The sequence below is a fragment of the Coccinella septempunctata genome, chromosome 9 (assembly GCF_907165205.1).
Source record: "Coccinella septempunctata chromosome 9, icCocSept1.1, whole genome shotgun sequence".
Lineage (NCBI taxonomy): Eukaryota > Metazoa > Arthropoda > Insecta > Coleoptera > Coccinellidae > Coccinella > Coccinella septempunctata.
Window position 1 is genome coordinate 18,525,074 of NC_058197.1, and position 23,011 is coordinate 18,548,084.

General features: G+C 34.0%; 5 protein-coding genes across 5 annotated transcripts; 2 read left to right on the top strand and 3 right to left on the bottom strand.

The window, feature by feature from the left end:
- Positions 1-1,512: 1,512 nt before the first annotated feature.
- LOC123321138 lies at positions 1,513-10,193 on the bottom strand. Its single transcript, XM_044908642.1, has 9 exons — positions 10,177-10,193; positions 9,427-9,626; positions 8,584-8,667; positions 5,722-5,826; positions 5,453-5,544; positions 2,706-2,817; positions 2,447-2,593; positions 1,726-1,824; positions 1,513-1,561 (listed from the first exon to the last, which is right to left on the bottom strand). Exons 1-6 carry the CDS (start codon positions 10,191-10,193, stop codon positions 2,743-2,745), a joined length of 573 nt encoding a protein of 190 aa, XP_044764577.1. The 3' UTR covers positions 1,513-1,561; positions 1,726-1,824; positions 2,447-2,593; positions 2,706-2,742.
- Positions 10,194-10,953: 760 nt separating this feature from the next.
- Positions 10,954-15,317, bottom strand: LOC123319747 (lachesin). Its single transcript, XM_044906660.1, has 7 exons — positions 15,141-15,317; positions 14,663-14,880; positions 13,177-13,357; positions 12,928-13,119; positions 12,505-12,816; positions 12,110-12,227; positions 10,954-11,970 (listed from the first exon to the last, which is right to left on the bottom strand). Exons 1-7 carry the CDS (start codon positions 15,193-15,195, stop codon positions 11,949-11,951), a joined length of 1,098 nt encoding a protein of 365 aa, XP_044762595.1. The 5' UTR covers positions 15,196-15,317; the 3' UTR covers positions 10,954-11,948.
- Positions 13,374-14,631, top strand: LOC123319754. Its single transcript, XM_044906668.1, has 2 exons — positions 13,374-13,782; positions 14,498-14,631. Exons 1-2 carry the CDS (start codon positions 13,485-13,487, stop codon positions 14,551-14,553), a joined length of 354 nt encoding a protein of 117 aa, XP_044762603.1. The 5' UTR covers positions 13,374-13,484; the 3' UTR covers positions 14,554-14,631.
- Positions 15,318-15,574: 257 nt separating the features above from the next.
- On the top strand, positions 15,575-18,755 carry LOC123319751 (nitric oxide synthase-interacting protein homolog). Its single transcript, XM_044906664.1, has 2 exons — positions 15,575-15,597; positions 17,628-18,755. The coding sequence occupies exon 2, from the start codon at positions 17,691-17,693 to the stop codon at positions 18,564-18,566; it is 876 nt and encodes a 291-aa protein (XP_044762599.1). The 5' UTR covers positions 15,575-15,597; positions 17,628-17,690; the 3' UTR covers positions 18,567-18,755.
- Positions 18,747-22,735, bottom strand: LOC123319748 (D-altritol 5-dehydrogenase-like). The gene is made up of 7 exons (XM_044906661.1): positions 22,482-22,735; positions 20,177-20,304; positions 19,619-19,785; positions 19,362-19,559; positions 19,122-19,308; positions 18,955-19,062; positions 18,747-18,903 (listed from the first exon to the last, which is right to left on the bottom strand). The coding sequence occupies exons 1-7, from the start codon at positions 22,629-22,631 to the stop codon at positions 18,792-18,794; spliced, it is 1,050 nt and encodes a 349-aa protein (XP_044762596.1). The 5' UTR covers positions 22,632-22,735; the 3' UTR covers positions 18,747-18,791.
- Between the last annotated feature and the right edge of the window lie 276 nt (positions 22,736-23,011).

Below are 23,011 nucleotides of genomic sequence, written 5' to 3' on the forward strand. Positions count from 1 at the left end.
AAAAATTTAAGGAATCCATAAGGACATACCTCCACAGAAACCTTTTGTCTTATTTTGAGATTACAAACCTATATCAGAATTTATTTCCATTAATCCTGGGACGCCAAGTATAAAGCAACTTATGAATATACTCAAGGAGTTAAATCGCTCATTTGCTACAACGTCATTGTGTTTTCCATGATCAAAAATCAGATATTTCCTCAAAAATGTTTCGCATGAAAATCTATCAAATTTGAAAAGATTTACACTATCTATGCAATAATTTGAATATGTACAGGGTGGGCAAAATTCGTTGTCTACTGAGGGGATCTCGAGAACAATGAAAGCTAGAAGAAAACGAATGACACATTTCCGAATTCTTTTTCAGGATGGTGAAAACCGTAACCTCCTACGATTCTTCGTTTTTGAGTTATTGGCAAAAAATTAGATTTTGACGATTTTGAAAAGTTTACAGATCCAATAAATGAACCTTCTTAGGCACTTTTATTCTATCTATCGACGAAAGATTCTTTTCCAATTCAAAAATAGAAAATTCAATAAAAGTTAGCATTTAAACAAACGGAAGTTCGCCTAATGATTCGAAATGAAAAAATATTTTGATCTTATCAGTGGATTCTACGCAAAAAAGTGCCTGTGGAAGGTTCAAGTTTCTGATCTATAACTTCGAAGGCGAAAAAGTTTTCGAGAATTTTTCGGAATTCTCACCATTCTTTGTATCTCTGAAAAAGAGTTCGAAAATGTCTCAATTCTTCTACTCATAACTCCTCTAGTTTCCGAGATTCCCTCACTGGACATCGAATTTGGGACACCTGTACAATATTTCACGACGTTGCTTGTAGCTCAATGAGCGACTTATGTAAAGCAGTCAAAATGTCTATTTCAAGAAAAAAATAATTTTTTTTTAATGAGTATTGTAAACTAAAACTGAATTTATTATTTTATCTCAAAATATTAACATGTCGACTGCTTCACAATGAGATATCAGTCCCCTGAGACATTTTAACATTTAATAGTGAAAATAAAAATTGAATTTTGTTCAAAAATCTGTCGTTATACTAAAAGTGACTTGCAAGTATTGTTAGGTACAAGTCTCCGGTGACCAATATCACTTTTGAGTATATCAAAAGTAGAAAAAGCCGCAAAAAAGTTAAATTTGGAGAAATTACCGTGCGATCTATCAATTTGTTGAAACTTACAGTTTGCATTCCTCCGAGTTCTTCCCACACGGTTATCGGGATGCTCCTCATCGCAGGAACGAGATCACCGAACCATTAGTCACCTACAAAAAGATTCAAAAATAAATATTTCTTATACATTACATAATTTGTTATGGTTCTAATAAATGGTGAAGTCACGTGAGGGTAGTTTTTCATTTAATTAAATCTATAAGAAACGAGGTGAAGAGAAAGAAATCGATATATTCAGGCAAGTACTAAAAAACAGATCAGCGTTCACTAAAATGATAATTTTTGAGAGAAAATAATCGACTTACATCTAAATGTTGAATCTTTCGCCTTCCAGAATTGTCCGTTAGATAGCAGGGCTTCATAGTAGACCAGCCCTAAAAGAAAAAATGTTAATACGACTCAATATAAAAAATATTGGACGGTTCACTATGTATAAACCCAAATTTAAATAAAAGCTATAAGATTATGTCTATAACATGAAATAAAACAATGTATAACAACATACTGATAGAATAAAGTTGATCATATTGGAACTTACCTAGTAAAAAATCTTGTCATCTTGCTATCTGTTACCATTGAAGCCGATAAAAATTTTCTTCCAGATAATTTTGTCCAAGTGGAAATACTTCTTTTCTCTCTGAAAGAAATAATAAATGAATAAAACCGAATTGATATCAGAATAAGGAAAATTGTTCTTGAAAATTTCGCAATAACCAACTTTGAAACTTCCAAGATGTAATTTTTGCTGAAATGATGAGGTTAAAATGAAAATATATTGATTTGAACTCACATTCTGATGGAAATTCATTCGAAATCGTCGAAAATCATAAGAAAGCACCGGAAAATTCTAGAATCGTATCGAAAACGTGTCGAAACTCGAAACGTATCGCAATAAGACCGGCGCACAGGCGTATTAGCGATCTTCGAGAAAGGTAACTAAGATCGTAATTATAACGATTATATCCACAGATTACAACAGGTGGGTAGTCTGTGATTTTAACCAGAGAGAAGAGAGAGATCAAAGAGTATCATACTCTGCGATATAACCAGAGAGTAAAATACTCCTGCTAAAAAAGGAAAGAGAAATTTGAACATTTCAAATATTCGCCAATATTCATGCTTATTCTTCAATCATTCAACATCCTATAATTATTTGAAAAAATATTACTAATAAATCAACTGAGAGTAACATGAATCGGCAAATGAATGAATATTTTCATTTCATAAGAATTCAAAGTGACTATTAATTTTCAACTCACCACTTTCTCTACATCTTCATCTTCCTAATCGTCACAATTTTCAAATTATTCATCTGAATTGTCCATTGCTGAAGTATTTCCTTCTCCTCTGATCGTCATCATCTTGATATTTTTTCTTCCCAGTCCTTTGTTACGTTGCAAGGCACCCTGGAAATGAAAAAAAAAAACAATATATGATTGAAAATCCCCTAATTACAGTTTTAGTTATTGGTTTCAATAAATTGGAATGTAGATTGAACTCTATTCGTAGATGACCTACCTGAGATAATTTTTTATGGAAAGTTTTGCTCTGCTGATTATCTGGAATTTATTGTTTTCCATCTTAAGTTGCTGTAGTTGATTTTGTTCCAGTGGAATAACTTCTTTTCTCTCTGAAAACAACAACAAAATAATAAAACCATATCAAAATCAGAACAAGGAAAATTGTCCTTGAGATATTTCGCAATAATCAACTGTGAAACTTCCAAGATGTAATTTTTGCTGAAATAATTATGTTAAAATGAAAATATATTGATTTGAACTCACATTCTGTTGGAAATTCATTCGAAATCGTCGAAAATCATAGTAGAGCACCGGAAAATTCTAGAATCGTATCGAAAACGTGTCGAAACTCGAAACGTATCGCATTAAGACCGGCGCGCAGGAGCATTAGCGTTCTTCGAGAAAGGTGACTAAGATCCGAAATAATAACGATTATTATAATCACAGACTACAACAGGTGGGTAGTCTATGATTATAACCAGAGAGTGAAATACTCCTGCTAAAAAAGGAAAGAGAAATTTCGAATATTCGCCAATATTCATGCTTTTTCTTTCATCAATCATCTATAATGTATAAGTATTTAAAAAAATATTCCTAATAAATGAACTGAAAAAACATGAATCAGCATTCATTCAAAATATTCATTTCATAAGTGACCAAGCAATTTTCAACTCACCGCTATCATGTGGCTGAATTGTCCATTACTTGAATTCCTTCCCTTCTGATCGTCATCATCATGATTTTCTTTCTTCCCAGTCCTCTGAAATTGAAACACTTCAATGAGATTCAGAAATTATCATCCCTGTTTTCAATGCAAGCCACACTGGAAATGAAAAAAAAATATATATGATTGAAAATCTCCTCATTTTCGTTTAAGGAAAGAGGCACTATTTTGTCGGTTCCAATAAGATTGAATTCTATTCATGGATGACCTACCTGAAATAATTTTCAGAGGAAAATCTTGCTTTGCCGATAACCTGGAATTTATTGTTTTCCATCTTAAGTTGCTGTAGTTGATTTTGTTCCAAAGGAATCACTTATTTTCTCTCTGAAAAAAACAACTAATTGATAAAACCAAAACGAAATTAGAAGGAGGAAAATTGTTCTTGGAAATTTCGCAATAACCAACTTCCAAGATGTAATTTTTGTTGAAATAATGATGTTAAAATGAAAATATATTGGTTTGAACTCACAATCTGTTGGAAATTCATTCGAAATCGTCGAAAATCATAGGAAAGCATCGGAAAATTCTAGAAATTACAAATGTCCGACCAAAGCTAACTATTTTATGGCAACTGTTTTTGAATCTCGTATCGAATCACGGCGGGCGCGCAAGCGCGTTAGCGTTCTTTGACGAAGGTAACTAAGATCGAAATTATAACGATTATAATCACAGACTAGAACAGGTGGATAGTCCGTGATTATAACCAGAGAGAAGAGATACTCTAATCAAAGAGTATCATACTCTGCTATATAACCAGAGAGTAAAATACTCCTGCTAAAAAAGGAAAGAGAAATTTGAACATTTCAAATATTTTCCAATGATCGATTCATGTTTTTTCTTCAATCATTCGTTCAACATTGTATAAGTATCAAAAAAATTAATGATAAATCAATTGGAAATAACATGAATCGGCATTTATATATATTATGTATATTCATAAAAATTCATTTCATAAGAATTCGGCAATGCAACTTTCAACTCACCGCTTCATATTCGTAATGATCACAAGCCTCCACTTTTATCTTATTCATCTGAAGTGTCCATTGATTGAGTAGTTCCTTCCCCTCTGATCCTCATCATCTTGGTTTTCTTTCTTCCCATTCCCCCTGAAATTGAAACAGTTCAATGAGTTTTAGAAATTTTCAACACCGTTTTCGTTTCAAGCCACCTTGAAAATGAAAACCAATATATGATTAATAATCTCCTCATTTCCGTCTGAAGAAATAACTTTTTTTTATCCGTTTCAATAAGTTTGAAGATTGAATTATGTTCATAGATGACCTACCCGAAATAATTTTCAGCGGAAAGTCTTGCTTTGCCTGGAATTTATTGTTCTCCATCGTAAGTCGACGTAGTTGATTTTGTTCCACTTCTTTTCTCTCTGAAAGAAACATGCAATTGATAAAAAGAAATCGAAATCAGAACTAAGAGAATTGTCCTTTGGATATTCAGCAATAATCAACTGTGAAACTTCCAAGATGTAATTTTTGCTGAAATAATAAGGTTAAAGTGAAAATATATTAGTTTGAACTCACATTCTGTTGAAAATTCATTAGAAATCGTCGAAATTCATAAGAAAGCACCCGAAAATTCTAGAAATTGCAAATGTCCGACCAAAGCTAACTATTTTATGGCAACTGTTTTTGAATCTCGTATCAAAATGAGGCGGAGGCGCAGACGCGTTAGCGTTCTTCGAGAAAGGCAACTAAGATCAACATCAAGTAGAACCACAGAAGCAGAGATAATCTGTCTCTGCATTATTTGTGTTCTGTGCTATAAAATAACCAAAGAGTATTATGCTCTATGATACAATCAGAGAATAAACAATTCTGCTAAAGCAGGAAAGAGAAATTCGAAAATTTCAAATATTAGCCCGTTTTCATGCTTTTTCTTTCATCAATCATCTAAAATGTATTTAAAAAAATATTCCTGATAAATGAACTGAAAGAAACATGAATCGGCATTTATTCGAAATATTCATTGCATAAAAATTCAAAGTCACCATGTAATTTTCAACTCACCGCTATCATGTGGCTGAATTGTCCATTGCTTGAGTTCCTTCCCTTCTGATCGTCATCATCGTGATTTTTTTTTCTTCCCAGTCTCCTGAAATTAAAACAGTTCGATAAGTTTTAGAAATCTTCAACACCGTTTTCATTTCAAGCCACTCTGGAAATGAAAAACAATATATGATTGATAATCACCTCATTTCTGTTTGAAGAAAGAAGTTTTTTTATCCGTTTCAATAAGTTTGAAGATTGAATTATGTTCATGGATGACCTACCTGAACAATTTTCAGAGGAAAATCTTGCTTTGCCAATAATCTGGAATTTATTGTTTTCCATCTTAAGTTGCTGTAGTTGATTTGATTCCAAAGGAATCACTTCTTTTCTTTCTGAAAGAAATAATCAATGAATAAAACCAAATCGATTTCGTAATGAGGAAAATTGTCCTTGGAAATTTTGCAATAACCAAGCAAGATGTAATTTTTGCTGAAATAATGAGGTTAAAATGAAAATATATTGATTTGAACTCACATTTTGTTGGAAATTCATTCGAAATCGGAAAATTCTAGAATCGTATCGAAAACGTATCGAAACGTATCGCAATAAGACCGGCGCGCAGGAGCGTTAGCGTTCTTCGACAAAGGTGACTAAGATCGAAATAATGACGATTATAATCACAGACTTAAGAGGTGGCTAGTCTGTGATTATAACCAGAGAGTAATATACTCCTGCTAAAAAAGGAAAGAGAAATTTGAACATTTCAAATATAAGCCCATATAAATCAACTGAAAATAACATGAATCGGCAAATATTCAAATTATATTCAGAAATTTCAAAATTTCGAATATTCGCCAATATTCATGCTTTTTCTTCAATCATTCAATATTGTGTAATTATTTGAAAATATTACTAATGAACCAACTGAAAATAATATGAATCAGCAATCTGTTCCGATCAGCACGAATTTATTCCATTCTCTGTATCTGAAATTTCTTTAAGATTGAAATAAAGGATATTTTCCAAATCGGTGAGGAACGGTGAACTTAGTAAAACCAAATTAAAATGTAAGCTATAAGATAATATGAATAACATGAAGGAAAAACATGTATACAATAGAGTATTGATAGAATATAGTTGATCGTATTAGAACTTACCTAGTAAAAAAGAAAGTCTTGTTTATCACCCTGGTATCTGGAGCAACTGAAAATTTTCTTCGAGACAATTCTGTCCCAGTGGAATCACTTCTTTTCTCTCTGAAAGGAATAAATCAATGAATTAAACTAAATCGATATCAGAATGAGGAAAATTATCCTTGGAAATTTTGCAATATCCAACTTTGAAACTTCCAAGATGTAATTTTCGCTGAAATAATTATGTTAAAATGAAAATATATTGTTTTCAACTTACATTCTGTTGGAAATTCATTCGAAATCGTCGAAAATCGTAAGAAAGCACCGGAAAATTCGAGAAATTGCAAATGGCTGACCAACGCTAACTATTTCACGGCAATTCTTTTTGAATCGTATCGAAAACGTGTCGAAACGTATCGAAATAAGACCGGCGCGCAGGAGTATTAGCGTTCTTCGAGAAAGGTGACTAAGATCCGAAATAATAACGATTATATCCACAGATTACAACAGGTGGGTAGTCTGTGATTATAACCAGAGAAAAGAGATACTCTAATCAAAGAGTATCATACTCTGAGATATAACCAGAGAGTGAATAATCCTGTAAAAAAAGGAAAGAAAGAGAAAATTGAAAATTTCAAATATTTTCCAATGATCGATTCATGCTTTTCCTTCAATCATCTAACATTGTATAAGTATTTGAAAAAATATTCCTGAAAAATCAATTGAATTTCTAGAAGTAACATGAAACAGCATTTATACAAAATATTCATTTCATAAAAATTGAAAGTCATGCAATTTTCAACTCACCGTTTGTCCTTTGATTAAGTATTTTCCACTCTTCTGATCGACATCATCTCGAATTCTTTCTTCCCAGGCTTCTTCGATTGAAACAGCTCAACAAATTTCAGGAATCCTCATCCCTGTTTCCGTTGCCAGCCACCCTGGAAATGGAAAACAATATATGATTGAAAATCTCCTCATTTCCGATTTAGGAAAGGATTTTTTTATCGTTTTCAATAAGTTGGAATGTAGATTAAATTCTATTCGTAGATGACCTACCTACAATGATTTTCTTGGGAAAGTTTTGCTATGCCGATAATCTGGAATTTATTGTTTTCCATTATGAGTAGGTATAGTTGATTTTGTTCATGTAGAATTATTTATTTTCTCTCTGAAAGGAATATAAAATGAATAAAACCAAAGCGATATCAGAATGGGGAAAATTGTCCTTGGAAATTTTGCAATAACCAACCAAGATGTAATTTTTGCTGAAATAATGAGGTTAAAATGAAAATATATTGATTTGAACTCACATTTTGTTGGAAATTCATTCGAAATCGTCGAAAATCGTAAGAAAGCACCGGAAAATTCGAGAAATTGCAAATGGCCGACCAAAGCTAACTATTTCACGGCAACTCTTTTTGAATCGTATTGAAAACGTGTCGAAACGTATCGCAATAAGACCGGCGCGCAGGAGCATTAGCGTTCTTCGAGAAAGGTGACTAAGATCTGAAATAATAACGATTATTATAATCACAGACTACAACAGGTGGCTAGTCAGTGATTATAACCAGAGAGTGAAATACTCCTGCTAAAAAAGGAAAGAGAAATTTGAACATTTCAAATATAAGCCCATATAAATCAACTGAAAATAAAATGAATCCGCATATATTCAAATTATATTCAGAAATTTGAAAATTTCGAATATTCGCCAATATACATGCTTTTTCTTCAATCATTCAACATTGTGTAATTATTTGAAAATATTACGAACGAATCAACTGAAAATAATATGAATCAGCAATCTGTTCTAATCAGCACGAATTTATTCCATTCTCTGTATCTGAAATTTCTTTAGGATTGAAATAAAGGATATTTTCAAAATCGGTGAGGAACGGTGAACTTAGTATAAACCCAAATTAAAATGTGAGCTATAAGATAATATGAATAACATGAAGGAAAAACATGTATAAGATAGAATATTGATAGAATATATTTGATCGTATTAGAACTCACCTAGTAAGAAAGAAGTCTTGTTTGTCGTCGACTGAAAATTTTCTTCGAGACAATTTTGTCCAAGCGGAATCACTTCTTTTCTCTCTGAAAGGAATAAATCAATGAATTAAACTGAATCGATATCAGAATGAGGAAAATTATCCCTGGAAATTTTGCAATAACCAACTTTGAAACTTCCAAGATGTAATTTTTGCTGAAATAATGAGGTTAAAATGAAAATATATTGGTTTGAACTCACATTCTGTTGGAAATTCATTGGAAATCGTCGAAAATCGTAAGAAAGCACCGGAAAATTCTAGAAATTACAAATGGCCGACCAAAGCTAACTATTTTGTGGCAACGTTTTTGAATCGTATCGAAACGTATTGCAATAAGGCGGAGGCACAGGCGCGTTAGCGTTCTTCGAGAAAGGTGACTAAGATCCGAATTATAATTATTATATCCACAGAAGAGACAAAATAATCAAAGAGTATTATACTTTGCGATATAACCAGAGCCAGAGAGTAGAATACTTCTGCTAAAAAAGGAAAGAGAAATTTGAACATTTCAAATATTCGCGAATATACATGCTTTTTCTTCAATCATTTAATATTGTGTAATTATTTGAAAATATGACTGATGAATCAACTGAAAATAATATGAATCAACAATCTGTTCTGATCAGTACGAATTTATTCCATTCTCTGTATCTAAAATTTCTTTAGGATTGAAATAAAGGATATCGGTGAAGAACGGTGAACTTAGTATAAACCCAAATTAAAATGTGAGCTATAAGATGATATGAATAACATTAAGGAAAAAACATGTAGAAGATAGAATATATTTGATCGTATTAGAACTCACCTTGTAAGAAAGTCTTGTTTGTCGTTTTGCTATCTGTTATCTGGAACGACTGAAAATTTTCTTCGAGACAATTTTGTCCAAGTGGAATCACTTCTTTTCTCTCTGAAAGGAATAAATCAACGAATAAAACTAAATCGATTTCGGAATGAGGAAAATTGTCCTTGGAAATATTGCAATAACCAAGCAAGATGTAATTTTTGCTGAAATAACGAGGTTAAAAGGAAAATATATTGTTTTCAACTTACATTCTGTTGGAAATTCATTGAAAATCGTGGAAAATCGTAAAAAATCATCGGAGAATTCTAGAAATTACAATTGGCTGACCAAAGCTAACTATTTTGTGGCAACTGTTTTTGAATCTCGTATCGCAATAAGGCGGACGCACCGGCGCGTTAGCGTTCTTTGACGAAGGTAACTAAGATCAAAATCATAACGATTTCAAAGCTTGTGCTATTTTTGCATTATACTTATTTTTGAACAGAAAAATATGCATAACAACAAAAAATCAGAATATCATCATAATATGACTTTTGTAAGAGGTTGCACTAGCAACCTAGAGAAAATAAGGGACTCACGCTTAATGTTGAAATAAATGTCTTCCTAAAGCTCAGAGTTTCCTTGAGCATTCTTTCAGAACAGTCCCTAAGATAGCCAGGTTTAATAGAAACTGTCATAAATTCTTCCGAATAATTCATATGCCTAAAATGAAAATTGATAATATGATCCAATATCACACAGCACTTCCCTCACCTTTGGATAACTCCCATCTTCAATATCCATAAGCAGTGTCTCGATTCATACTGTTAACTGATCCCAGATCTAAGAAAAACTCATTTCCTGAATTCCTAATGTAAAAATTCCCATCTATACTGAAATCTCGAAATATTTCAAGCTACATGACCCAAAGGAAATACTCACATGATTAACAGCAATGAATAAATTCTCGATTTCGTTGAATAAACAGCTTTAGCAATATTTTTTTGTATAATCAGATCAGATAATCAATTAATAACAGAGTTGTCTCTGAATATATTGCTTCTAACTTGGAACCATAAAGTAAATCTGTATTTATTATTAATGTTCCAAGGATTCAAAAGTCGCACGACAACACAGAACATCAAATAAAATCACAGATAATATGAATAAAATCGGCGTTCTGTGCGTTCTTTCTTGAGTTCAATGACTTCCAATCACAGAACACGAATAACTGAAAGTGAAAAGCACAGATTACAGAGAAAATCTTCGCTGAAAACTTAAGGTTCTGTGCGGAAAACCGAACGGGCAATCGGTAGACCACGATCATTCACGAGTACTCACGATCGGAACGGCTTGCTCTGATTTCAGCGGCACATAACCAACGAATTTATAACCGACAATTTCTTCAGCATAAAAACACCGCAAATCAGCCTTTATTTCAGCGTAGCATCTTGTGGTCCATGAATTTCCAAAATATCTTCTCACATGCTGCCTCAGTATCAAACAAATTTCAACCAACCATGAAATAGTAATGGAAAACGCATTCTAAAATAAATTATACCCAAATTCATTAATTTATTATGAATAATGAAAACTATAAATCACTTAAAAGTTAGTAAAATAATACAATAGTATAAAACAATAGATAAAATGGACGAATTCAAGTAGTCTCAAAGTTTCTAGAGTATTTTTGAAATTACAGATATATAGATATAAAAATAATGAAAATATTCGATTTTGAAATTATAATATGATATTATAGTTTGGATATGGTCCGAATGTGGGTCAGTTTTCTACCTCATCGACTTATTTTCATTTGAAACAAGTCTATTATGGTCAATTATTGAAAATTATCAGAAAGATATTTACAACATCATTTTATACCTTATAAAAAAGGAAAGCCTTACATAATAAATTTTGTACACTGTGAATTCAACCAAAATACACAATTTCACAACGATAATTGTAAAGGAAATACAAAAATATAAAATTTCACGGTTTTAAGTTGCGGGCACAACCAACAGATCCACATACATAAATTCAAGATATTTACGATGAAAATTGTGTAAATTATCTAGGCCTTCATAATACTTAACCTAATTGAGAAAAGTTTATATAAAAATTCATGTTTGGTTTGGAATCAGGCTTTTTAAAAAGTTTTTCAGTTGGTAAAAAATCATAACAGTTACGATATTGAATATCATACATTTGTTTCAACTTCATGAGAGAATAATTCGAAAAAAATATACTTGGTACTGAAAAACTTTCTTCATCTACCGATGAGTACAAAAGAGGTGAAAAAAATTACATGAGTAATTTCTTTCCCTCTATTTTTACTTTGATGATTGAGAATGCCATCTCGGAGAAATCTTAGTCAATAACAATTTTTGTCTGTTTTGTCTCCCTACGTTTATCTAAATGCGGTAAATCACAGAGAGAAAGTCAAGAGATTGCTTGATAGAATTATTGCTATCGATATCAGGAAAAATACAGATATTGGTGCAGTCCTGAGTATGGCGGTGTTAATTGTTAGAACGGTCAAGTACCTAATGTTTGGAGTTGATATTTCTGCAAGGAGAAAAAATTTTTGAAGCAGGATCGAGATACGATATTCAATCATCATTTTCTGATTTTTCCAACAACTAAGAATCAAATTTGAACCATTTTGCTACATAAATAAAAAATTCTACAAAGGGAAAAAACTCACCTGTACACCATGATGATTAGGGTTAGAATCAAAGCTGCCGAACTGGTGGACAAGGAGGCGGCTCCACCTCCGTAACGTGCTTGACCACAAGCAGGGGGGCATACAGGAATCACCGTTTCTATGCACAACAAATAAACATCGAACTATAGCTACAACTTCGTGCAAAACGAAAAAAAAATGGCTTAACTTCGAAAACTCGAGTAGCAGCAGCATTTCATCAGGTTTAATCGGCAAAAATCACATCGATAAGCTCTAACATTCATGAAGAATTAGTTTTACTCTCAATTCCAGCCACAATAAAGAAAAAAATGATTCTTCAATCTTCTATAGATAATGCTTCAACTTTACATCGATATCGAATACAGTCCGCAGTCAATTATCAAGAAAAAACTCACCGAACAATTCAACCACCCCTTCGGCAGTGCCAAGCTTGTTACCGGCCCTGCAAATATACTGTCCGTACTGTCTCTTCTCGATGGTGATCACCCTGAGGGTGGTATCGGTGAACTCGTCAGCTGTGGCGAAATGCGACAGGTCGTAGTGCTGATTTTTGTTCAGGAGAACGTCGTCCTTCACCCACGAAATGGCCGGCGGCGGATAGGCTTCCACGTGACAGACCAGATCCATGTCGTACTGGAGCGCCTGACCCAAACGCGGCCTCGGCACCGTCACCACGGGGGCAAACTCAACTTCCACGGCTATATTTCCTACAAAAATAAGATAGGAAATGTCAACTTCCCCCCGAAAACAAATCTCGCGAAATTTTTAGGTTAACTGTCAGTTTTGACAAATGACGTTTGAGGTTAAAATCCACTCACTCTTAGTACCCCTTCCAACGCCGTTTTCCGCAACGCAGTAGTATGTACCACGATCTTCCTTCCTTATCGATTTAATCTTCAGCACGTTGCCCCTGTAGATGGACCCACCGGTAGGTAGAATGGCGTTGTTCTCGCGCCTCCAAGATATCCTGGGGGTTGGGTAACCACCAGCGTAACATTCCATCTGAACGGCTGTTAAACACCAACATCGATACAAAAATTCCACAAGCTAAACCGGAAATACCTCACCTTCTCCTTCGGAGACCACAACAGACCTCGTAGAGTTATCGGAAATGAATGGGGGCCTCCTGACCTGGAGCTCCACTTCCGCAGACACCCTGTTGCTGGGGGAGATCAATATCTGGCAGTGGTAGAAACCTGCATCGGTTTCCTGGATATCTTTGATCTGAAGGGTGTACGTTGAACTGGCCTGACAAATACGACAATTTTCTATAGATGTGTCAAAAATTGTTTAGAACGAAATGTCAAAATGCAATGAAGTACATCAAAACTCGAAGAGAAAATGAAAATAATGGGAAAACATCAAACGCAACAAAATGAATAACCAGAGTAAAATGATAAACAAGAAATTTTTCCAACAAGAAATGAACAGAATTTCAAAGTACATATCTACCAGCGAAACAAACGTTGTTGGCGAAAAGGACATTGTACACGAAATGTACATTATACAGCAGATAAGCAAAGAAGATTTGGAAAATATAGGACCCATTATAGAACGCAACTTTCAATTAGACAAAATCGTTAAAGATTTAGAGTCGAAGAAGCAGGTTGAACATTTGATTGAGTGTGATGTCAAAACCTCCAAATGCATGGACTGTATAAAAAGAGTTATAGACCATATTAGTGAGGTTAGAATCACTCAATTGGCGGGAGATCCATATTCAAATTTTTTTACACTGGAATCGACTTTAAGATGGAATATCGCTAGCTAGAAGTAAATGTTAATATAAAGACATGCAAAATTGGGTGCCGCCATTATCAGAGGTTGTTTCCAAGTACATTTTACATCACAAAATACTTTTATATGTCCTAAAATCAAAATTGAAAACATTATTATACGGAATATATCCGTATGTCGTAGATCATTTCTGCTATACGTCAATGATGAACCGTAACAAGGAAAATGACATGCTACGCTTGCGCGTTAGAATGATATCAGCTTCAGAGGTTAGAAACGAAATGAAGCTACGACAAACTTCCATGGATTTTGCTGACCAATTTTATATTGACCCATTATTAAAAAAATATACCATTTTATTACGAAATTTTGTTTTCAACCTGTTAAGAAAGGATCATAGAACACATTCCAACAGAAATGAATCTTAAGAAACTCGCTAAAATATCCGAAAACAGGCGAGAAGTACGCGGCATTTTTAGTCCCATAAGAAATGCATAGGGAATTCAGGGACCAGATCCACGGATGGATCGCGATTCAAAATTCCCGCCTAACCTCACTAATATGGTCTATAGGTTAGGTGAATACCAGCTTCGAATTCGATATCTTACATTCGTAAAACATGATTCACATCACATGCATTTGATGTTTCAGGAAATGAAGAAAAACTAGATAGTCCCGCAAGATTAGAAGATTTCCTCTACAACTAACATACAATGAATTATCAAATTTGTACATTATAAAGATTATACACTGATATATTTTCAACTAGGTCATAACTAATTAGTGAATCGTACACAGAGAAAACTAGAATCCTACCGTATCATAACGTAGAGCAAATCTGGAGTCATGTAAAATCAAGGAACTTCCTGTCGAAATCGGTAGACTGTAAGAGCCTCCATTAGGATCAGCCTTTATCCATAAGACCGAATAATCTTGAGTATACTGCACAGAACATGATAGCTCCACTGTACCTCCAATATCTTTTATTTGCTGCTGGCTGATGTAAGATATAGTTGGAGATCTTTGGGCCAGAGCTAAAAATAAATTATATTCACATCACAGTACCCAGTACATACCGATTATTGCTCACGCCCAACTCTAATCATCCTTTGTTGATTTAATTACCTCCAAAGGTTACAGTTCAAATTTTATTATTATAATGGATGCAAATATCGAATTCCAAAGCATTAATGCATAAAGAATAACACTATACATAATATATAAGTATATAAAAGCTATTTCAAGAAAGGATATGAAAAACTTAACGGAAATTTCGTCAAGTTTTGAGACTCACCATTTTGAGCGAGAAAGTTTAAAACTGTTAATGCTAGAATTTTCAAAGCTGCCATATTATCAGACACTTATTAAATTAGTCAGCTAAAGCTAAAATTTAAAAAAAAATCCCAAAATCTAAAAAAACAAGCAACCAGTCAACATCCAAAACATTTCACAAATTATATTCAACCAGAGAGTTTCTCTCTGACTCATCTGTGAATTTGACACACCTTTGCGTCTATGTGCCATTTTTGTTCTGAATTTGATTGGAATTTCAACTAAATTTTTCGTGCTGATTCGACGAACTCTTCATATTATATATTATATTCTCAAAACGTTTAGAAAAATCCAATACTAAATAAATTTCAAACCTTCTAAATAGTCGAGACCAACTAACTTGCTATGATTCGATGATTCGGGGATGTTTGTCTATGATTATTTATTTACTCTTTTTTGAGGTTACGTCAGGTTGTCAAATGATACGAGGAGCTAAATGCTCATTCCCGTACCGACGTTGCCACGTCTGTCATCTACTTTTTAAGCCACAGAACATTTGTAAACTGTCAACTGTCCATCTCTGACAGTCTGTCAACTATTCTCACATGTTTTATTTATTTTTATTTTGTTATCAGAGACCGTTTATCATTAAAATCTTTCATTAATATTCTTTGCAAAATTGTGGTAATAGTTATATCAAAAAATCTGTATTGAATAGATGACCAATGCAACACAAATAACAGGGTTGCAATCACTTGCAACATGATTAACAACATTAACAAGAAGTTTTGAGCGGAACGTTAAATTAAACTGATATATTTACATATAACAACATAAGGGTCCTGTAACATTCCTCGAACAACTGAAGAACAGAACAGAATCATTACTTGGAAGACTGAACCTGGTCGAAAGGCCCTCCCTGTCAAAACAAAGATTTGGAATATTATTGACCACTACAACCTTCTAGCCTCACAAAAATTGTGGAGGCAAGCATAAGCGTCATTGCAAGTAAAACTCCGCACTTGACGAATATTTTCGTTGTTCCAAGGTATAAAAGAGTGGTATTTAACTTCATCTAGAACTCTAACGTCCAGTTGCAGGAAAGTCCATTAAGATTTGATGTCCTATCAAAATTTAAAACTGTCATTTTTGAAGAGGAAAATGGAGGATTAAGATTTTAATGAAGTATTAAATTTTAATGGACTTTCCTGCAACTGGACATAAGAATATTTATTTGGCAATCTGTAATAGATATATGAAAAGTAAGTTGATATTAAACTTTTGATATGATAACTATCATCATCATATATCAATATTTCAGAATTAACTATAAATTTTCTTTCAGTGAATACAGAGAGTACCTAATTCATTGAAATTTTGAAAACAAATCAAGAAGTGGCGGATTTTATTCCCAGAAGATAAGCCAAATATACAAAAGCATTCAAGAGCTTAGCAGCATACAAATAATTTATAATTGGCCTTTTACCTAGGTTACTCTATAAAATATTTGGAACAAAATATTCGAGGAAAGAATTTCACAAAAGGGTTAGCACAGATGAATTGATGTATACTTAGAGAAGGGAATAATGACCTACCTGTAATAAAATACTGCTATTAGGATTGTGAAACTCTGGATCCATATGGAATGCGTCTGGTAGACCATTGTTCCTGGCCTTTATTTCTACAGCGTTTGTACGGGTAATAAGTGATGGAATGCATATTTTCTCAAAATGTAAATACATAATATTATGTAATTTAGTTGTATTAAATATTCCTGAAGAGATGCACTGTTTCATTTAAAAGGTGTATTCAATATAGGCATATATAAAACAGGAACACTATAGTTGTAGTAATAAACTTTATTGAAACAATGTTTCCAAGGGCTAACTCAGGTCTTCCTACCCAGGAACAGTATAAAAATATAATCGATACAAAATAGAACTAGTAAGAAAAACTGCATAAATATAATGAGTATAAACGAAAATATAAGTAGTATAAGTCAGCTCTCCTAATAATAGCATTTTTGTTGTCTCCTCGTCAAGTAATTCATGTGAAGCTTCTTATGCTAAAATACAGAAATTTCTTCAGGAATAGGAAAAAAACTTGACACTGTTTCCTCGGCCTCCACATCCAACAACACGACAAGAAAATGGCATAATTATTCACTTCCTGCTAAAATACTGTGTGACTTTCCCAAGATATTGAATACTTTCAATACCATTACTGGCATATAACGCACATTTAACACTGTTGGCTGAGGAATCACTGGGACTAACACCACCATAAAATAAAAAACAAAAATAATGCATTTCAATGTACGTATTTTAACTAAAAGTAAAATAATATTCCAAATTATGTATTATTTTTGTCTACTCAACACCTCCACAATTTTGTTTTGACGTCTATCTGACAGCTGGTTGAAGTTTCAGTACTGAAGTTGACAGTTTCAGAATGAGAAGTAGACGTGGCAACGTCGGTACGGGTATGAGCATTTAGCTCCTCGTGTCAAATGATCTTTTATTCATATTTATAATTTATAAGAACTCAAGAACTGTTTATTTCTAACGTTAAAATGACCCGGCATGCAAGAAATTCCACGGCTGGTGCAGTGTACACTTATCACGAAAAGAAAAAAGATGCCCAAGCATCTGGTTATGGTACAAATGCGAAAAGATTGGGCAAAGATTCAGTTAAAGATTTCGATTGTTGTTCTCTATCCTTACAGCCTTGTAGAAATCCTGTAATAAGCAAGGATGGTTATCTGTTCGACAAAGAAGTTATATATCAATATATAATAACAAAGAAAAACGAGTACAGTAGAAAACTGAAACAATACGAAAAGTCGAAGAAGAAAGAGGAGGAAGACTGCATAAAAAAACAAATGGAGGAAACGGAGAAAAAAGTGAGCCTTTTTGTGAAGAAGGAAGATAATATTGTGACCTCCCCATTAAACAGTTTTAAATCTGAGGAAGAAGCTTCAACCTCTATTTCTAATATGGCTGAAGGACGAGATAAGTTACTGCCAAGCTTCTGGATACCCAGCAAAACACCATCGGCAGAGAATACAAAGAAGGAAAAACCCGATTCTACTATATACTGTCCAGTTTCCGGAAAACCATTGAAATCGAAAGATTTGATTGACGTCAAATTCACACTGGTGAAAGATAACGAAAAGAAATCTCTTATAACGAAGGAGAACAGGTATATGTGTGCGGTAACACACGATATATTGAACAATTCAGTTCCTTGCGCTGTTTTGAGACCAACTGGTGATGTGGTAACGATGGAGTGTGTGGAGAAAATTATAAAGAAGGATTGGATTCATCCTCTGACCAATCAGAAGTTGAAGGAGAAGGACATCATCGTCATGCAAAGAGGCGGCACTGGTTATGCACAGACGAATGAGAATTTAGAAGGGAAGGAAGCCAGGCCTGCTATACAAGCTTAATCTGTGCAATAGGGTGAAGTTATTTATTGATAATTTAGTTTGGAAGAATTTTTTTATTAATTTAATTATCTATTCTTGTTGTAAATAGGTATAACGATTAAAATATAGAATGGGGATCACATTTGTAGATCGAAATTCATTCTATAATATATGTATAAAGGTAAAAATAGAAATCTGATGTAAAAATCATCTTTTATGTTTCAATTATCTATTAAAATGAGGATATCACATTTTGAAGATTGCTTTGGCTATTGAGCCTTCTTTCAACGCTTTGATTGCTTCTTCGTATTCTTTCAATGAGAAAACTTTGATTCCCAGATTGTCGTAGTTCAAATATCTGCGAAAAAAACGGTTAAGATGAGAAAATATTGCTACATTCTCGATTTACCTGTCTCCCATTGCTTCAACCATCCCGATGGAGTTGGGATAACTGTACGGGTTTATGTTAACCCCTATAATCTTCAATTCCTTAGCGTATATCTCGTAGGGTGAAATACTACAAATGGAAATAATTTCAGAAAAAACTCTTTCGACAGCTGGATTTTCGATTCTTACGAAATTCTCCCATGTGGTGGTGCTACCCCGAAAATGACCAATTTACCCCCTTGGTTCAATAGGCTGAGGCAGTGTTCGATGGCTGGTGGAAAACCGCTGCATTCGATGATGAAATCGAAGAGGAACTCCGGATCCTCAGCCTGTCTTTCTTTCAGTTGATTCGGTGTGACCAGATCGAAACCAAGATCTGAAAATTGAAAATATAGAAGCTTATCCCAGTTTGAGAGGTGAAATACTTACTCAATTTCTTCAAGTTGTTCAGCCTGGACTGGTTCGGCTCTGAGATCGTCACCCTCCTGTGACCGTGGAGATGCAAAGCGCAAGCCCAGAGATTCCCGATTATACCAGCCCCAGTTATCAAGATGTTTTTTCCCACCTTGATGGGACTGGCCAAATCCCAGCCGTGGGACAAGCAGGATAAGGGCTCGCAGAGGGCAGCTGCAAGAAATATACTTTCATAATTGGAATCTTCGAATTATCCTTGCCTGACTGCTTACCTTGCTCGAGTGAGATGGACTCTGGTAGCTTGTGAACCTGGGATTCTGGACATACGACATAGTCAGCCCATCCACCGTCTTTGTATATGCCTATGGTGGTGTTGATGCCCCCTTTCTTGCAGAAATGGGGGTTGCCGTCATGGCAGAAATTGCATTTCTCGCAGCCGCTGAAAAATGACGTTTCTGTTTGGGAAATGTGGAAATATTCATCATAAATTGAATCCTCTCTTATAGAAACGCCACTGTCCCTGTTTTAACTCGATTCTACCCAAGTTATTTGCATATGAAAATGTCAAAGTATTACCTCATTATAATAGAATCGACTACATTATATAAATTTCAAAATTTATTATTCCAATTAGCTTGAGTTGACGTCGAAAATTCAAATCTTTATGGAAGTTTTCCCAGCCATAAATGGGTCCTTAACTGATCAAAATATCTATTGGAAAATCTCTACAGAGTTTAGCAATTTACTTTCGGTTGAATAATCAATTGTAGCGAAGGATAATTATGTAATGCATAACATTTTTCATGAATTATTCTGGGTATTATACTCACATATTCGGATCAACACTGACTTTATCTCCCTTTTTGAAATTCGTTACTTCAGGACCAAGCTCTTCAACTGTGCCTGAGAATTCATGGCCTAATATGAGGGGACGATCAGGGTTGCATGGAAATTCACCCTAAAAATACAATAGTTTGTGAGATTGGTGGTGACTTTTTTTGTCTGAATTGTGGTCCTTCAAATCCGATCTTTGAAAATATGTTGCACTCCATAGTTTAGGCCCATTTTTTTCGGGAATTAATGGAGATGCTTGATTTGAAATTGTGCTTCAAGTGAGGGAACGCCTCTGGGTATAAATCCTTGTTTACACAAATGTGAGAATCGTATGTTTCATTTTGAAATCTCTACAGAAAGTGAAAAAAAAGTGTAAGACGTATTAAATGTCCCTGTTTTATCACGTTATATGTTTTCGTTTGTAAGTTACGAAACACATCTCCTATGTAAATAAAAATAGATCTAGTTGATACGTCAGTTTCGATATTACTAGAGAAGATTCGAAAACAATTTAGAAATTTCTAGAATTCCAATCTTTGGATAGATAATAACAGACGAGCTAACATCTACCTAGAAAATTTATGTCGTTATAATTTGATCCTGTGGCAAATTATACAAGACTAAAGCTTAGAAATGATTGAAAAAAATTCTTATTAGATTTTCTTAAAAATGGTTTTCTTATATACAAATCCAATAAGATAATTAGGATGTCAAAAATTTACTCTGATTTAATTTGTGAAGCTTCCATGTTAACAAATTGGGTAACTACTGTTAGGGTTTTCCTATATTTAACAGAAATAAGGATACTTTTGGATTTTTCTTTATCGCAATTTTATCATTATAGTCTAGCCGGGTTCTGAATTCTGATTATTTATGCTGAAATCAGCTGAGGTAAAAACTTAAAACGCAAGTTCAAGAACGCCTAAACAATGAGTAGCTACAAAAGAGATAAGAAATATTTATCAATTTAGTTTCAGCATATCCTTTTGAAAGTTTCTCTATCAATTATACTCAGTTCTAGGACCCAAAAATTGATAGCAGAGAAATGTGCGATCTAACAAAGGTCATACCAACGATCTATTTTATCTTTATTTGGTCTGCCTAAAAATCAAGTTGTTCACGTTGTATGATTTCTTCAAATAGCTAATTTAGTTAACCAACTGAATTGTGCTAAGGAAATTAGCATATTTCAGGTAGTCTTGGTATAATTATTGAGCATATCGACGAAAATCATTATCTATGCAAGTTTTCGTTAACTGAGGTGTTGAGTTGCGAATTGAAATCAAAATAGAGAAATACGGTGACAATAAACGAATTCAATAAATGTTACATCACCAGCCTTTTAGAATGTAAATGCATTCTTCGGATATCAAGGTCGCAGACATAATAATTTGTCCAGTTTTCAGAATGAAATCTGCACTTAAATTCGATAGTTTCAGCATGAAATATGATGATTTTTTCAGAGATAAATCGAATACGACCTTAAAAAGATAATTCAGGAATTACAGAAATATTTCCTAAATTTTTAAAAGTGACTCACATCGAATCAAATAGATCTTGAACCACTTAAAGAATAAGAAGTTATTGGAGATTATTTGAAGAGTTCGCATCCAGTAAATGAGGTCCAAAAATTAATATCAATTAACGACTGAAATAGGAAATAAATGTGACTTTGCCTCGTCTAAAGCCCTTCGAATTATGGGACTAAATGGGTGTACTTATTTGATGAGATTCAGCTCACAAATGGCATACTTAAGAAGCAATTTTTATAGCCTCGTATTCGAAATCTTTAAACTAATTGGAAAAATTAAATGCACGATTTTTAGTGTTATTCTGAAGTACTTTTTAACAGTGAAAACGATAAGAGATAGACAATGTTGATATTAAAAAAAAATATTAAATTAATCAACTTTGACAAGAATTTTTTTTTACCTTGGCTGATTTCAGTTGGAATTTACAACTTTTCGTATTCCGTTCGATTCTACATTAAGTTCCTAGAGTTAAAAGAGAGATTGGGCATAAAAATCCGAGAATAAACCATCTGCTCATGGCCTCAATCAAAATAAAGATTCAGAATAATGTCGAAAATTGAGGAAACACTTAAAAAAATCATATCTGCTGAATCGTTGGAGCTAAGCTCGTGAAACTTTGAATATATAGCCACAGTAATTCACCACACTTAATTCTGAAATTATTCGATCGGAAATGAAAAAAGATCCAGTCGTTTTGAAGGGAAATGCGTGAGAAAACTTACCTGAATCGATGAAGGACAAAATAAGGATATTTGATCGGAAAACTCACCTGTATAATGTGAAGATCGGTCCCGCAGATTCCTGCATAGGACACCCTGATCAGCAGGTGCTTGGGGTCGGTCACGGAAGGCACTGGCAACTGGACGTGTTTCAGACTCTTCTTCGACAGGTCGAACTGGACGGCTTCCATGTTTTTCATCGTGAAAACCTACGAATTTTCCGACCGAACGCACGCGAAAATGCAAGTGGACGTGGGCGCAAACTAACCAGCGCAATTATTTGAATCCGACCGAGGTCACGTGACCGCGCGTCTGGAGGTGGAACAGGGGGAATTGAGAGCGTCTTGTGGACGATGAAAAACCAAGTTTGCAGCTCTCTTGTTGTATGATTCTTCGTATGAAAGATGCCCGGTAGACGAATTACTGTCTCATCAGGTTTTTTGGTTAACGAAGGGACGATATATATGAGCTAGAGGTCGATGACTGAGTAGGAAACCGAGAGGAAGAGAGAGAGGGAGTGAATGGACGAAAAGTGTACGCCAAAGGGTTGAACAGGGACTGATCAAGAGCCTATTCCATG